Source organism: Oncorhynchus mykiss, chromosome 18 (genome assembly GCF_057628025.1).
Source record: "Oncorhynchus mykiss isolate SJ-2025 chromosome 18, ASM5762802v1, whole genome shotgun sequence".
Taxonomy (NCBI): domain Eukaryota; kingdom Metazoa; phylum Chordata; class Actinopteri; order Salmoniformes; family Salmonidae; genus Oncorhynchus; species Oncorhynchus mykiss.
In genome coordinates, this window is record NC_143039.1 from 19154208 (window position 1) to 19172500 (window position 18293).

Below are 18293 nucleotides of genomic sequence, written 5' to 3' on the forward strand. Positions count from 1 at the left end.
GACACTACACTAGTATACAGCATCCCCCTTCATAATAACAGACACTACACTAGAATACAGCTGGTACAGCATCCCTCCTTCATAATAACAGACACTACACTAGTATACAGCATCCCCCCTTCATAATAACAGACACTACACTAGAATACAGCTGGTACAGCATCCCTCCTCCATAATAACAGACACTACACTAGTATACAGCATCCCCCTTCATAATAACAGACACTACACTAGAATACAGCTGGTACAGCATCCCTCCTTCATAATAACAGACACTACACTAGTATACAGCATCCCCCCTTCATAATAACAGACACTACACTAGAATACAGCTGGTACAGCATCCCTCCTCCATAATAACAGACACTACACTAGTATACAGCATCCCTTCATAATAACAGACACTACACTAGTATACAGCATCCCCCTTCATAATAACACACACTACACTAGTATACAGCTGGTACAGCATCCCTCCTCCATAATAACAGACACTACACTAGTATACAGCATCCCTTCATAATAACAGACACTACACTAGTATACAGCATCCCCCTTCATAATAACAGACACTACACTAGAATACAGCATCCCTCCTTCATAATAACATACACTACACTAGTATACAGCTGGTACAGCATCCCTCCATAATAACATACACTACACTAGTATACAGCATCCCTCCATAATAACAGACACTACACTAGAATACAGCATCCCTCCATAATAACAGACACTACACTAGTATACAGCATCCCCCCTTCATAATAACAGACACTACACTAGTATACAGCATCCCCCTTCATAATAACAGACACTACACTAGTATACAGCTGGTACAGCATCCCTCCATAATAACAGACACTACACTAGTATACAGCATCCCCCCTTCATAATAACAGACACTACACTAGTATACAGCTGGTACAGCATCCCTCCATAATAACAGACACTACACTAGTATACAGCATCCCCCCTTCATAATAACAGACACTACACTAGTATACAGCTGGTACAGCATCCCTCCATAATAACAGACACTACACTAGTATACAGCATCCCCCTTCATAATAACAGACACTACACTAGAATACAGCATCCCTCCTTCATAATAACATACACTACACTAGTATACAGCATCCCCCCTTCATAATAACAGACACTACACTAGTATACAGCTGGTACAGCATCCCTCCTTCATAATAACAGTCACTACACTAGTATACAGCATCCTCCTTCATAATAACAGACACTACACTAGTATACAGCATCCCCCATTCATAATAACAGACACTACACTAGAATACAGCATCCTCCTTCATAATAACATACACTACACTAGTATACAGCATCCCCCCTTCATAATAACAGACACTACACTAGTATACAGCTGGTACAGCATCCCTCCTTCATAATAACAGACACTACACTAGAATACAGCATCCTCCTTCATAATAACAGACACTACACTAGTATACAGCTGGTACAGCTGGTATGTTCAAGCCTTCATAATAACATACACTACACTAGTATACAGCTGGTACAGCATCCCTCCATAATAACAGACACTACACTAGTATACAGCATCCCCCCTTCATAATAACAGACACTACACTAGTATACAGCATCCCCCTTCATAATAACAGACACTACACTAGAATACAGCATCCTCCTTCATAATAACATACACTACACTAGTATACAGCATCCCCCCTTCATAATAACAGACACTACACTAGAATACAGCATCCTCCTTCATAATAACAGACACTACACTAGTATACAGCATCCCCCCTTCATAATAACAGACACTACACTAGTATACAGCTGGTACAGCATCCCTCCTTCATAATAACAGACACTACACTAGTATACAGCATCCCCCATTCATAATAACAGACACTACACTAGTATACAGCATTCTGCATCAGGAAAGTACTGTTACTTTGTGAAAACAACCCTGATTCTCAGGGGATGAGCTGGGCTACGGAGACAAGCTGAATGATGCTGGCTTAATGACAAATCGATGGGGGACTGAGCGCTGTGGATCGAAGACACGACAGGTTGGTAAACGGTGTGTGTGTGTGTGTGTGTGTGGATCGAAGACACGACAGGGTGGTAAACGGTGTGTGTGTGTGTGGATCGAAGACACGACAGAGTGGTAAACGGTGTGTGTGTATGAGGATCGAAGACACGACAGAGTGGTAAACGGTGTGTGTGTGTGTGGATCGAAGACACGACAGGGTGGTAAACGGTGTGTGTGTGTGGGTCGAAGACACAACAGAGTCAAAGACACGACAGGGTGATAGACGGTGTGTGTGTGTGTGTGTGCATGGTAAAAGAGAGATGCTGCTGCTGCTGGGAGAAGCATCTTACAGCACACCGCTGATAGAGGAAGAGGGAGGAAGAACAAATATGGACAAGGGAATGTAGTCAAGAACCTCAATGTGGCCATTTTGTTTGTGTGTCAGTAAATTGTGTCTGTCGGTAAATGTATTTGTGTGTGTGTGTGTGTGTGTCTGTGTGTACCTACCTGGCTGATGTGAACTGCTGCTGCCACCTGTGCAGAACACACAGAGGAGTGGCTAGGGGAGTTGGGGAGGGACTTGCACGGACCAATGGACAGCTGCTGCTTCTTCCTGGTCGCCACGATCTTCTGGGCCACTGCAACAACACAACACAGCCATCATTCAGAGGGTCTCTTCTCCCAACGGAGACACATAGCGGGCTAGACAACCTAATAGAAAAAAAGAGAGAGAATAAAAGAAAGAGAAATGGAGAGAGAAGAGAGAGAGAGCTAGACCAACTAATCGAAGGAAGAGATGGATACAAGAGAGAACGAGAGTGAGAAATGGAGAGAGAAGAAAGAGAGAGAACACTAGCTAATGGTTCAGACCAGAACAGTCCATTATTCCTCATAATGCTGACGCAGGCAGCTCCAGCAGCCCTGTCTGTGAATCTCCTATCTATCTGGTCCACAGAAGAGCCCCTGTCCACCTTCCACACACACCCCTTACCTGCTAACAGCTCCAGTGATTATTTCACAATTATTATACAGGAGAGAGAGAGGAGAGAGAGCGGGCTATCAGTGTTATTGAAAAGGGCAATGCCAATCAATGGGTGCTCAGCTGCCTCCTATCGATCCCCAGGCCCAGCGCTCTGGCCCAATCAGGGAGGGATATTCAAACGTTCCGTCATCTCCGTGGTGATTGAGGCCATTGATCCGGCCCACCGGAGGGTAGGGGGAGGGGCCTCGTAGGAGTTCAGCTGTTCAAATATACATCTCTCAGACGGAGGGGAATGCTCCTTTTACAAACTCTAACAACTAGAAAATGCAACTTCATAGACTTCTATTCTCCAAGTTTAACTTTTTTATTGAGTGAGTTGAACTTTCTGGAAATGGGTACAAAGCTGCATGGCAGTACTAGTAAAGATCCCTCACAAATGATAAACATGTCTGTGAATATATCCTCCTTCCAAGGACTTATATATGTTAAGAATCAAGAGACAAGTTATCAGAGATGATCCCATTGTGTCCATCTAGTTTGGGCAGGACAGGGTTAACAACACATCCCTCTTCCCTCAGTCTCAGATTCCATTATCCCCAGCCCCAATAAACAGGGCCGGGTTTCATTTGGTGTGAGATGAAACCATTGTTTTAATTGGGCCCATTAATGGCCTCTGTTTTAATGAGGAGCCAGTCATAAACATTTACCTTCAGGTGAGAGGGCCGTGCCAAGGGCAGGAGGAGAGACCTGCTCTCTGTGGTTAAACACTACAGTAAAACTAGACCTGCTCTCTGTGGTTACACACTACAGTAGAACTAGACCTGCTCTCTCTGTGGTTAGACACTACAGTAAAACTAGACATGCTCTCTCTGTGGTTAAACACTACAGTAAAACTAGACCCGCTCTCTCTGTGGTTAAACACTACAGTAAAACTAGACCTGCTCTCTGTGGTTAAACACTACAGTAAAACTAGACCTGCTCTCTCTGTGGTTAAACACTACAGTAAAACTAGACCTGCTCTCTGTGGTTAAACACTACAGTAAAACTAGACCTGCTCTCTCTGTGGTTAAACACTACAGTACAACTAGACCTGATCTCTCTGTGGTTAAACACTACAGTAAAACTAGACCTGCTCTCTCTGTGGTTAAACACTACAGTAAAACTAGACCTGCTCTCTCTGTGGTTAAACACTACAGTACAACTAGACCTGCTCTCTCTGTGGTTAAACACTACAGTACAACTAGACCTGCTCTCTCTGTGGTTAAACACTACAGTAAAACTAGACCTGCTCTCTCTGTGGTTAAACACTACAGTAAAACTAGACCTGCTCTCTGTGGTTAAACACTACAGTAAAACTAGACCTGCTCTATCTGTGGTTAGACACTACAGTAAAACTAGACCTGCTCTCTCTGTGGTTAGACACTACAGTAAAACTAGACCTGCTCTCTCTGTGGTTAGACACTACAGTAAAACTAGACCTGCTCTCTGTGGTTAAACACTACAGTAAAACTAGACCTGCTCTCTCTGTGGTTAAACACTACAGTAAAACTAGACCTGCTCTCTCTGTGGTTAAACACTACAGTACAACTAGACCTGCTCTCTCTATGGTTAAACACTACAGTAAAACTAGACCTGCTCTCTCTGTGGTTAAACACTACAGTAAAACTAGACCTGCTCTCTCTGTGGTTAAACACTACAGTAAAACTAGACCTGCTCTCTCTGTGGTTAAACACTACAGTACAACTAGACCTGCTCTCTCTGTGGCTAAACACTACAGTAAAACTAGACCTGCTCTCTCTGTGGTTAAACACTACAGTACAACTAGACCTGCTCTCTGTGGTTAAACACTACAGTACAACTAGACCTGCTCTCTCTGTGGTTAAACACTACAGTAAAACTAGACCTGCTCTCTCTGTGGTTAACACTACAGTAAAACTAGACCTGCTCTCTGTGGTTAAACACTACAGTACAACTAGACCTGCTCTCTCTGTGGTTAAACACTACAGTACAACTAGACCTGCTCTCTGTGGTTACACACTACAGTACAACTAGACCTGCTCTCTCTGTGGTTAAACACTACAGTAAAACTAGACCTGCTCTCTCTGTGGTTAAACACTACAGTACAACTAGACCTGCTCTCTCTGTGGCTAAACACTACAGTAAAACTAGACCTGCTCTCTCTGTGGTTAAACACTACAGTAAAACTAGACCTGCTCTCTGTGGTTAAACACTACAGTACAACTAGACCTGCTCTCTCTGTGGTTAAACACTACAGTAAAACTAGACATGCTCTCTCTGTGGTTAAACACTACAGTACAACTAGACCTGCTCTCTGTGGTTAAACACTACAGTAAAACTAGACCTGCTCTCTCTGTGGTTAAACACTACAGTAAAACTAGACCTGCTCTCTCTCTGTGGTTAAACACTACAGCAAACCTAGACCTGCTCTCTCTGTGGTTAACACAACAGTAAACCTCTGAGCCTCTGTGGTAAAACTCAGTCCCCAGTTCAATCGCGTGAACCTGGTAGGCAAACACTGGTAAAATGCAGAGCCAATTGTTCAATCAAAACCGATAACCAGATATCCCGGCATATGCCCAAAATCTTCTTTCCATGCAGTAGAGATGGTTTGAATCCATATCACAATACTGAAACACAATGAATTACCCGACAACCCTGAACACAACCTGAAATAACTCTGTCTTTACAAGACCTCCGTGGACAACAGCCAGCCATTGGACAACAGTGAAGTAGACTAGACGGAGCTGATCTGTAGAAGATATATGTGATACAGGTCCACACACACAGCCAGGCCTGGGCTGTATATTACTTTAAGTGTTAAGAACAGTTATGATAAGGCTGGGTTAAATATTTAAACTGCACGGCTAATACCATTTAACTTTAACCATCAATCTTACTTCTCCTCTGAGAGGCTGCCATTTATTCTAATGGAAACGTCTCCCCTCTGATCAGATTTATGGCAGACTGGAGGAGAGGAGGGCCCAGAGCTAACTGCTACAGACCAGGCAGACTGGAGGAGAGGAGAGCCCAGAGCTAACTGCTACAGACCAGGCAACCTGGAGGAGAGGAGAGCCCAGAGCTAACTGCTACAGACCAGGCAGACTGGGGGAGAGGAGAGCCCAGAGCTAACTGCTACAGATCAGGTAACTTAATGCATTTTAACACCAGTCAGTCAGCCAGGCATCATAAGTATGTTTATATAGTCTACACCAGGGGTCTACACCAGGGGTCTACACAAGGGGTTCACCATTTTGATCAAATAATTTTAATGACACCATCATGTAAAAAACAGCCAATGTTTACTTTTTTCATTGGGGCTATGACAGTCTATTACAAACCAGTCTGACAGTCTATTACAAACCAGTCTGACAGTCTATTACAACCCAGTCTGACAGTCTATTACAAACCAGTCTGACAGTCTATTACAAACCAGTCTGACAGTCTATTACAAACCAGTCTGACAGTCTATTACAAACCAGCCTGAGTCTATTACAAACCAGCCTGACAGTCTATTACAAACCAGCCTGACAGTCTATTACAAACCAGTCTGACAGTCTATTACAAACCAGCCTGACAGTCTATTACAAACCAGTCTGACAGTCTATTACAAACCAGCCTGACAGTCTATTACAAACCAGCCTGACAGTCTATTACAAACCAGCCTGACAGTCTATTACAAACCAGCCTGACAGTCTATTACAAACCAGTCTGACAGTCTATTACAAACCAGCCTGACAGTCTATTACAAACCAGTCTGACAGTCTATTACAAACCAGCCTGACAGTCTATTACAAACCAGTCTGACAGTCTATTACAAACCAGTCTGACAGTCTATTACAAACCAGTCTGACAGTCTATTACAAACCAGTCTGACAGTCTATTACAAACCAGTGTGACAGTAGCTGTGACAGTAGCTTTGAGAGTAGATTTAATGCCTGGTTTTGTCCACTCTGATCTAATGAGGCTTGTGGGTACCGTAGAGGGTAACAGGAGACACATCCGTGTTCCTGAGAGTCTGATCTTTCAGTGATGGGGTCATAACATTTTGGAGCTTAAACCTTTCAAAAGGATTGAGCCACATTTGTAAGGAGAAAACAGAAACCGCTCTGTTTATTACAACCACATCTAGTGGTTGCCGGAGGTTACTGATGTAACCCCGGTTCTATGAACCAAGCAAAATTTGTAAAATGTATTTCAGAGTTTCTCTTGCGACCCCATTTTCAAAATCAGGCGACCCCCTTATGGGGTTCAGATCCCTAGTTTGAGAAACACTGCACTACACTGTTGCCATTCGTTTATTTTTTTTAAATTAAATTACAATTGTATTGGTCATAATAAAATAACAATAGCGAGGCTATATACAGGGGGTACTGGTACCGAGTCGAAGTGCGGAGGTACTGGTTAGACGAGGTAATTGAGGTAATATGTATATGTAGGGGTAAAGTGACTATGCATAGATAAAACAGTGAGTAGCAGCAGAGTAAAAAAAAAAAAAAGAGGGGGGGGGGGGGGGTCAATGTAAATAGTCCAGGTAGCCATTTGAATAACTGTTCAGCAGTCTAATGGCTTGGGGGTAGCAGCTGTTTTGGAGCCTTTTAGGGCCTAGACTTGGTGCTCCGGTACAGGTCAAAGAGTTTGTTTACCAATTGTGCATTATGATTTTGTGTGAAATACACCGAGGGGGGAGAGAGCGCTAACAGGCTGAAGGGGGAGAGAGAGCGCTAACAGGCTGAGGGGGAGAGAGAGCGCTAACAGGCTGAGGGGGGAGAGAGAGCGCTAACAGGCTGAGGGGGGAGAGAGAGCGCTAACAGGCTGAGGGGGGAGAGAGTGCGCTAACAGGCTGAGGGGGGAGAGAGAGCGCTAACAGGCTGAGGGGGGAGAGAGAGCGCTAACAGGCTGAGGGGGGAGAGAGAGCGCTAACAGGCTGAGGGGGGAGAGAGAGCGCTAACAGGCTGAGGGGGGAGAGAGTGCGCTAACAGGCTGAGGGGGGAGAGAGAGCACTAACAGGCTGAGGGGGGAGAGAGTGCGCTAACAGGCTGAGGGGGGAGAGAGTGCGCTAACAGGCTGAGGGGGGAGAGAGAGCGCTAACAGGCTGAGGGGGGAGAGAGAGCGCTAACAGGCTGAGGGGGGAGAGAGTGCGCTAACAGGCTGAAGGGGGAGAGAGAGCGCTAACAGGCTGAGGGGGGAGAGAGAGCGCTAACAGGCTGAGGGGGGAGAGAGAGCGCTAACAGGCTGAGGGGGGAGAGAGTGCGCTAACAGGCTGAAGGGGGAGAGAGAGCGCTAACAGGCTGAGGGGGGAGAGAGAGCGCTAACAGGCTGAGGGGGGAGAGAGTGCGCTAACAGGCTGAGGGGGGAGAGAGAGCGCTAACAGGCTGAGGGGGGAGAGAGTGCGCTAACAGGCTGAGGGGGGAGAGAGTGCGCTAACAGGCTGAGGGGGAGAGAGAGCGCTAACAGGCTGAGGGGGGAGAGAGTGCGCTAACAGGCTGAGGGGGGAGAGAGAGCGCTAACAGGCTGAGGGGGGAGAGAGAGCGCTAACAGGCTGAGGGGGGAGAGAGAGCGCGAGCGCTAACAGGCTGAGGGGGGAGAGAGAGCGCTAACAGGCTGAGGGGGGAGAGAGAGCGCTAACAGGCTGAGGGGGGAGAGAGTGCGCTAACAGGCTGAGGGGGGGGGGGAGAGCGCGAACAGGCTGAGGGGGGGGGGGAGCGCTAACAGGCTGAGGGGGGGGGGGAGCGCTAACAGGCTGAGGGGGGGAGAGAGCACGAACGAACAGGCTGAGGGGGGGAAAGCGCTAACAGGCTGAGGGGGGAGAGAGAGCGCTAACAGGCTGAGGGGGGAGAGAGAGCGCTAACAGGCTGAGGGGGAGAGAGAGCGCTAACAGGCTGAGGGGGGGAGAGTGCTAACAGGCTGAGGGGGGGAGAGAGCGCGAACAGGCTGAGGGGGGAGAGAGAGCGCTAACAGGCTGAGGGGGGAGAGAGCTAACAGGCTGAGGGGGGAGAGAGCTAACAGGCTGAGGGGGGAGAGAGCTAACAGGCTGAGGGGGGAGAGAGCTAACAGGCTGAGGGGGGAGAGAGCTAACAGGCTGAGGGGGGAGAGAGCTAACAGGCTGAGGGGGAGAGAGCGCTAACAGGCTGAGGGGGGAGAGAGCTAACAGGCTGAGGTGGTGCGACAGCTAACCTTTTCCCTCCAACACCCAACTGGACAGAGTGTGAAAAAAGAGAGAGGGACGGACACACACAGAAAGCGAGAGAGAGATAGAGAGGAAGAGAGAGAGAAAGTGGTGGTGAGGGTGCGGTCAGGATGGTTAGTGCAGGCCTGCTATAAATATTAACTAATGAGTCAGAAGGAGCTAACGTGTCAGATAATGAGGCGCTAGCTGTGGCCTTCCGTGTGTATGTGTGTGTGTGTGTGTGTGTGTGTGTGTGTGGCGCCTGCCAGGGATCCACTGGGGAAAAGGTCACTATTGTACCTCACTTATAACCCAGTAATTAGACCATCCTCCATTAGACCTGCCCTCTTATTCACTATCTTTTCTCTCTCTCTGCCAGGGGCCCCACATCGCAGACGAGGCCCACGTTAACCAAAATAAGGGCCCCACATTGACAAACAGACACAGAGGCCCCACAAGAGCTACGTACGGTCACACATGGATAGTGTTGTGTACTGCTGCAGCGCCTCATGTCTGTCTTCGTCGACTGTTAGCAGGGCGCCCGCTGTGCCGCCAGGCCAGGGAAAACACTGATCTACTCCGACAGGCCCTTAGATTTGTTATCAAAACAATCCACAGCTAATTTGTCTTAATAACCGCCCTCATCTTGACAGACACTCATTTCCCTCTGTGTGAGGACTGAGGAACATAGCCCCCTCTGTTTCCACAGATGAGATAGATATTTGGTCGGAATTTTGGAAACAATGGCTAGGTGTGTTGCCATGGTAACTATCGTACATGTGAATACACTGGGTTAAAGTGGAACTGACAGATTTGCAGATATGAAACAGACAATCATAATATCAGTCAAAAATATCAAATTCCCAGTTTATGCTGCAAAACCAACTTTATAAGAGGTTTTAAAAATATGTTCTATGTGACTCAACATTCCATGACGTACACTAAGGCATTGTAGAATAGATGGATGCAGTTCAATGAATGATTAATATAATTCACCAATACATTTCTTGGTAGTCCAAAAAATATTACTATCAGGTTATAATTCACAGCTGGTACATTGTTCGCTGCCTCCATTTGGGATGCACTGTTTCAGTTTTCATGACTCAATGTTTTACCGTTTCATGGTTATTTGATCAATAAGACTGTAAAGTATGTTATGGCTTTTTGATCAATAAGACTGTAAAGTATGTTATGGCTTTTTGATCAATAAGACTGTAAAGTATGTTATGGCTATTTGATCAATAAGACTGTAAAGTATGTTATGGCTATTTGATCAATAAGACTGTAAAGTATGTTATGGCTTTTTGATCAATAAGACTGTAAAGTATGTTATGGCTATTTGATCAATAAGACTGTAAAGTATGTTATGGCTATTTGATCAATAAGACTGTAAAGTATGTTATGGCTATTTGATCAATAAGACTGTAAAGTATGTTATGGCTATTTGATCAATAAGACTGTAAAGTATGTTATGGCTATTTGATCAATAAGACTGTAAAGTATGTTATGGCTTTTTGATCAATAAGACTGTAAAGTATGTTATGGCTATTTGATCAATAAGACTGTAAAGTATGTTATGGCTTTTTGATCAATAAGACTGTAAAGTATGTTATGGCTATTTGATCAATAAGACTGTAAAGTATGTTATGGCTTTTTGATCAATAAGACTGTAAAGTATGTTATGGCTATTTGATCAATAAGACTGTAAAGTATGTTATGGCTTTTTGATCAATAAGACTGTAAAGTATGTTATGGCTTTTGCAGAATAAGTTGACCTGTAAACACGCAGTCCAAACACACTGCCGCCTTCCCACTATATTATTATAGAACCGTTAAAATGCTGTCAGTTCCACTTTAAAGAGGGCAGCAGAGATGAACACCAGTGTCAATGTCATTCAGAGATACGGGTATAGAGGTGATAGGATCTACTTTGCACCACAGAAGCCAGTTCATTTGGCCTGGTTGTCGTAAATCACCTTCACCATGCGCGGTTTCATCAACAAGTTGACTGATTTCCTAGTTCTCTAGGATTGATCTGCAATGACTGGATTCAGAACTTCTAGACTTGGTGAAATACAGGGGCATTAGAATCCTGACTGTGTCCATTATGACACAGTAGCTAATTACAGCAATAGAAGGTATACGACAGTGACAATACCGTAAATCAGTGTCCCTGGAGCGCGTGAGTATGTGTGTGAATCCTTCTGTGTGTGTGTGTGTGTGTGTGTTCCGGCAAGAGGACAAGGAGGCTTCTCAGCTCGTTAGTGTGTGCTAACGAAGCACTGCGTCCCGGCTCTGACACGGGGGCGGCTGCAGCGGTGCGCGCGACTTGCCATGGCGACCGTAATTAGGATAATTAAATTAGCGCGCTGATGGACGAGGGGCCAGAGCGCTGTCAGGATCCCTGTCACCCCCCCGCTACATCCCCTTCCCATAGAACACCACCCCCATCACACCCCATCCCTCAGACAGACAGCCTGCCCAGACAGACAGCTTGCCCAGGCCCCCAGACAGACAGCCTGCCCAGGCCCTCAGACAGACAGCCTGCCCAGGCCCTCAGACAGACAGCCTGCCCAGACAGACAGCTTGCCCAGGCCCCCAGACAGACAGCTTGCCCAGGCCCCCAGCCTGCCCAGGCCCCCAGACAGACAGCCTGCCCAGGCCCCCAGACAGACAGCCTGCCCAGGCCCTCAGACAGGCACAATACCCCATAATGTCAAAGTGGAATTCTGTTTTTTAAATGAAAAGTATTCAACTCCATTGTTATGGCAGGCCTAAATAAGTTCAAGAGAAGTGCTTAGCAGTCACGTAGGAAGTTGCATGGACTCTGTGTGTAATAGTGTTTAACATGATGTTTTAATGACTACCTCATCTCGGTAACCCACACATACAAATATCTGTAAGGTCCCTCAGTCAAGCAGTGCATTTCAAACACATATTCAACCACAAAAAACAGGGAGGTTTTCTAATGCTTCGCAGAGAAGTGCACCTATTGGTAGATGGGTACAACAACAACAACAAAAAACAGGGAGGTTTTCTAATGCTTCGCAGAGAAGTGCACCTATTGGTAGATGGGTACAACAACAACAACAAAAAACAGGGAGGTTTTCTAATGCTTCGCAGAGAAGTGCACCTATTGGTAGATGGGTACAACAACAACAACAAAAAACAGGGAGGTTTTCTAATGCTTCGCAGAGAAGTGCACCTATTGGTAGATGGGTACAACAACAACAAAAAGCAGACATATCCCTTTGAGCATGAAGTTATTAATTACACTTTGGAAGGTGTATCAATACACCCAGTCACTACAAAGATACAGGCACCCTTCCTAACTCAGCTGCCAGAGAGGAAGGAAACCGCTCAGGGATTTCACCATGAGGCCAAAACAGTTACAGAGTTTAATGGCTATGATAGGAAAAAACTGAGGATGGATACACAACATTATAGTTACTCCACAATATCAAACTAAATGACAGAGTGAAAAGGAGGAAGCTGGTACAGAATACAAATATTCTAAAACATGCATCCTGTTTGCAACAAGGCACTAAAGTAATACTGCAAAAAATGTGGCAAAGAAATTCCCTTTTTGTCCTAAATACAAAGTGTTTGGGGCAAATCCATTACAACACATTACTGAGTACCACGCTCCATATTTTCAAGCATTGTGGTGGCTGCATCATGTTAAGGGTATGCTTGTAATTGTTGTAAGGAACGGGTTTTTCAGGATAAAAAAATAAATGGAATGGAGCAAAGCACAGGCAACATCATAGAGGAAAACCTGATTCAGTCTGCTTTCCACCAGACACTGGGAGATGAATTCACCTTTCAACAGGACAATAACCTAAAACACAAGGCCAAATTTACACGAGTTGCTTACCAAGAAGACAGTGAATGTTCCTGAGTGGGCGAGTAACAGTTTTGACTTGAATCTACTTGAAAAATCTATGACAAGACCTGAAAATGGTTGTCTAGCAATGATCAACAACCAATTTGACAGAGCTTGAAGAATTTTGAAAATAATAAAAATGGGCCAATGTTTTACACTCCAGGTGTGGAAAGCTCTTAGACTTACCCAGAAAGACTCACAGCTGTAAATGCTGCCGAAGTCTTGACTCAGGAGGGTGAATACTTAAGTAAATGAGATGTGCATTTCATTTTCAATAACGGTGCAAAATTTCTAAAACATGTTTTTACTTTGTCATTATGTGGTATTTTATTAGGATCCCCGTTAGCTGTTGTTAAAGCAGCAGCTCTCCCTGGGGTCCAACACACAACATGATACACAATGACATAATACAGAACATCATTAGACAAGAACAGCTCAAGGACAGAACTACATACATTTTTAAAAAGGCACACGTAGTCTATATATCAATGCATACGCCCAAACTATCTAGGTCAAATAGGGGAGAGGCGATGTGCCGTGAGGTGTTGCTTTATCTGTTTTTTGAAACCAGGTTTACTGTTTATTTGAGCAAAATGAGATGGAACGGAGTTCCATGCAATAAGGGCTCTATATAATACTGTACGTTTTCTTGAATTTGTTCTGGATTTGGGGACTGTGAAAAGACCCCTGGTGGCATGTCTGGTGGGATAAGTGTGTGTGTCAGAGCTGTGTGTAAGTTGACTATGCAAACTATGTGATTTTCAACACGTTCATGTTTCTAATAAAAAGAAGAAGTGATGCAGTCAGTCTCTCCTCAACTCTTAGCCAAGAGAGGGGCGGCAGGGTAGTATTTATATCAGCCCTCTGATTATAATGAAGAGTAAGACATGTCACTCTGTTCTGGGCCAGATGCAGCTTAGCTAGGTCTTTCCTTACAGCACTGGACCACACAACTGGACAATAATCAAGGTTAGACAAAACTAGAGCCTGCAGAACTGGCTTTTTGGAGTGTGGTGACAAAAAAGCAGAGCATCTCTTTATTACAGCCAGACCTCTCCTCATCTTTACAACCACTGAATTATGGGGTATTGTGTGTAGATGGGTGAGGGGGAAAAAATGTTTTATAAAATGCTAAATTCAGAATGTGGAATAAGTCAAGGGATATGAATACCTTCTGCACTGTACACATTAATACACTAACACACTCCTGTCGTGTGGTTCTACCATGAGAACCTCTGACCCCACAAAAACGCTGAACCACGAAAGCATAGTGACAGGACCGCTACATAGCTAGCACGCACGCACGCACAAACACACAGAATCCTCTTCATTTGCCCCTCCCCCATCACATAAATCTAATGCATGTAGATGACTGTGTATCTGTGCCAATTATTTTAATGGTAAATGTTCTGATCACTCAGGCAACAGGATCATGTATTTTATCCCTGTTCACACATTACAACTCATTGTGTCCCTGTTCACACTATACAAATTAGTACAAATTAGTGCAAGTCAACATTACCTTATGGCATGGCGATTCATAGCCTATATGAGCATGTGGTTCAAAATGAACGTATGTAGCGTGAGTAAATGATGGTATACATATCGTATGTCTAACAGAAATCGATCCATAGTTAAAGTGAGATCACGGACTAAACATGCAAGGCTGCAAAGATCAATACACAAAATGTGTTGAGGAATGATTCCTGTTTTATAAATTGCAGCTTCATTTTCAACGGTCTGCTACACTATTCCCCTGGCGATGAATTAAGGGAGACGGGCTAAATCTACAACACCTCCATTTATCATCTGTGATTTAAAACGCCATTTATCTGCACAACGACTGAGTGGTGAAAGTCAGACAAATAATGTCATTCTAAACAGACCTGTTTCTCGATGCGATGCCGTACACCAGCAAATAAAACAGTCAGAATTATACTGAAAACAATACTAATATTAAAAGAATAGTAATCTTTACCATCATAACAAAAACCCACAGTTCCTTCCATCCAAAGCACGTGTCACATGATGTGAGGGAATTGAACCCAGCACCTTAATATAGACACAGCTATCTGGACCACACTACAAACACACCACAGGGCTCGGAGCAGACATAACGGGCTCCAACAGTGTGTGTGTGTGTGTGTGTGTGTGTGTGTGTGTGTGTGTGAGAATAGAGTATGAGCCCTACAGTCAGGCGAATAAGCTACACAATCAAAAGGTCACCTTTAATAAAACAAAATGGAGTCTGAGATACATTCAGAGACCGTGAGTAGATGAGAAGAACACAGGAGGTAGATGACTAGAGATGATGCTATTGGTCCTCTATTACAGGAGAATTAGTGTGGGGGTGGGGGGGGGGATCATACGATCGCCTCGGACCAATTATTTTTGTTGAGCATCTTAACCACATCCTCCTCTAACGAAGGCAGAGAGGCAGAGAGGCAGAGAGCCCCCGCCACACATCGTCATTACTACAGTCCTCCGTCTCCAAATTAAGGTCATGTAAAGGAGTAATTATGGCAAATGTGCAGCTTGGATGCAAGAGGGAAGGGAGGCTAATTCAGGCAAACTCAAGCGTGTGTGTGTGTGTGCATACATGTACTTGGCGCACACACACACACACACACACACACACAGAGAGAGAGCGAGAAAAAGAGAGATACACACACACCTCTGGGCAGAAAAGTGCTGCCAAGGCGCGGCTGTGGCACAAAACATTAAAATAATCATTTTGGTACTCATCAATGAATTCCACTGTAGTGGATCCTTCTAAAAGGCGTGATTAATTGAGGATAATTAAATGAAAAAGGAGACAGTGTCACTAATAAGGATTTTAGACTTGTTTTCTTGGCATTCATTTACCACAGATGACGTGGCTGTGAGACACGCCCACACTCACACCCTGAGAATGACAGTAGATTTGGCTTCACCAGCAGTGTAACAACTAACAGGATAATAGCAGGGTATTGAGTCTCTAAAGCTCCCTTCTGGGTCAGCAGCACACAGCTGATTTACACACTGACAACTAAGAGGCCGCGCACGACTCCAACGCCATCATTAAGTCTGCCGACGACACGACGGCGGTAGGCCTGACCACCGACGACGATGAGACGACCTACAGGGAGGAGGTCATTGACCTGGCAGTGTGGTGCCAGGACAACAACGTGTCCCTCAACGTCAGCAAGACAAAGGAGATGATCGGGGACTACAGTTCCTCGTGTCCACATCACTAAGGAATTAACATGTTCCACACACACCAACACAGCCGAGGAAACAGTGCCTCCCCGTTCAGGAGGCTGAAATGATTCTGCATGGGTCCTCAGAAAGTTCTACAGCTGCACCATTGAGAGCATCTTGACTGGCTGCATCACCTCTTAGTATGGAAACTGCTCTGTATCCGACCACAAGACGATACAGAGGGTTGTGAGAACGGCCCAGTACATCACTGAGACCGAGCTCCCTGCTATCCAGGACCTCTATAAAAAAAAGCCAAAGACTCCAGCCACCCTATAGTCATAGACTGTTCTCTCTGCTACCACACAGCAAGCGGTACCGGGGCACCAAGTCTGGAACAAACAGGACCCTGAACAGCGTGTACCCTTAAGCCATAAGACTGCTAAACAGTTAGTTAAATAGTTAACCAATTGCTCCCTGGACTATCTGCATTGACCCTTTTTACACTAACCTCTGTTGACTCACATACGCTGCTGTTACAGTTCATTATCATCCTGTTGTCTAGTCACTTTCTCTACCGATATGTACATATCCACCTCAATTACCTCGTACTCCTGCACATTGACTCCCTCCTGGTACCCCGTGTATATAACCAAGTTATCATTGACTCAGTACTGGTACCCCGTGTATATAACCAAGTTATCATTGACTCAGTACTGGTATCCCGTGTATATAACCAAGTTATCATTGACTCAGTACTGGTATCCCGTGTATATAACCAAGTTATTATCGACTCAGTACTGGTACCCCGTGTATATAACCAAGTTATCATTGGCTCGGTACTGGTACCCCGTGTATATAACCAAGTTATCATTGACTCCCTACTGGTACCCTGTGTATATAACCAAGTTATCATTGACTCCCTACTGGTACCCCGTGTATATAACCAAGTTATCATCGACTCAGTACTGGTACCCCGTGTATATAACCAAGTTATCATTGACTCAGTACTGGTACCCCGTGTATATAACCAAGTTATCATTGACTCCCTACTGGTACCCCGTGTATATAACCAAGTTATTATCGACTCAGTACTGGTATCCCGTGTATATAACCAAGTTATCATTGACTCAGTACTGGTACCCCGTGTATATAACCAAGTTATCATTGACTCCCTACTGGTACCCCGTGTATATAACCAAGTTATCATTGATTCCCTACTGGTACCCCGTGTATTTAACCAAGTTATCATTGACTCAGTACTGATACCCCATGTATATAGCCAAGTTATCATTGACTCAGTACTGGTACCCCGTGTATATGGCCAAGTTATTATCGACTCAGTACTGGTACCCCGTGTATATAGCCAAGTTATTATCGACTCAGTACGGGTACCCCGTGTATATAGCCAAGTTATTATCGACTCAGTACTGGTACCCCGTGTATATAGCTAAGTTATTATCGACTCAGTACTGGTACCCCGTGTATATAACCAAGTTATCATTGACTCCCTACTGGTACCCCGTGTATATAGCCAAGTTATTATCGACTCAGTACTGGTACCCCGTGTATATAGCTAAGTTATTATCGACTCAGTACTGGTATTCTGTGTATATAACCAAGTTATCATTGACTCCCTACTGGTACCCCGTGTATATGGCCAAGTTATCATTGACTCAGTACTGGTACCCCGTGTATATAACCAAGTTATCATCGACTCAGTACTGGTACCCCGTGTATATAACCACGTTATCATTGACTCAGTACTGGTACCCCGTGTATATAACCAAGTTATCATTGACTCCCTACTGGTACCCCGTGTATATAACCAAGTTATCATTGGCTCGGTACTGGTACCCCGTGTATATAACCAAGTTATCATTGACTCCCTACTGGTACCCTGTGTATATAACCAAGTTATCATTGACTCCCTACTGGTACCCCGTGTATATAACCAAGTTATCATCGACTCAGTACTGGTACCCCGTGTATATAACCAAGTTATCATTGACTCAGTACTGGTACCCCGTGTATA

The 18293-nt window shown here is 44.8% G+C and overlaps 1 protein-coding gene across 12 annotated transcripts in view; it reads right to left on the bottom strand.

Annotated features, from left to right (window-relative positions):
- LOC110528752 (arf-GAP with GTPase, ANK repeat and PH domain-containing protein 1) overlaps positions 1-18293 on the bottom strand; it is a 286828-nt gene that overhangs the window by 126835 nt on the left and 141700 nt on the right. For all 12 annotated transcript variants that reach the window (XM_090207611.1, XM_090207610.1, XM_090207608.1 and 9 more), the window contains one exon: positions 2534-2664. In XM_090207611.1, coding sequence (XP_090063737.1) covers positions 2534-2664 — 131 coding nt within the window. The remainder of the gene's footprint in view (positions 1-2533; positions 2665-18293) is intronic.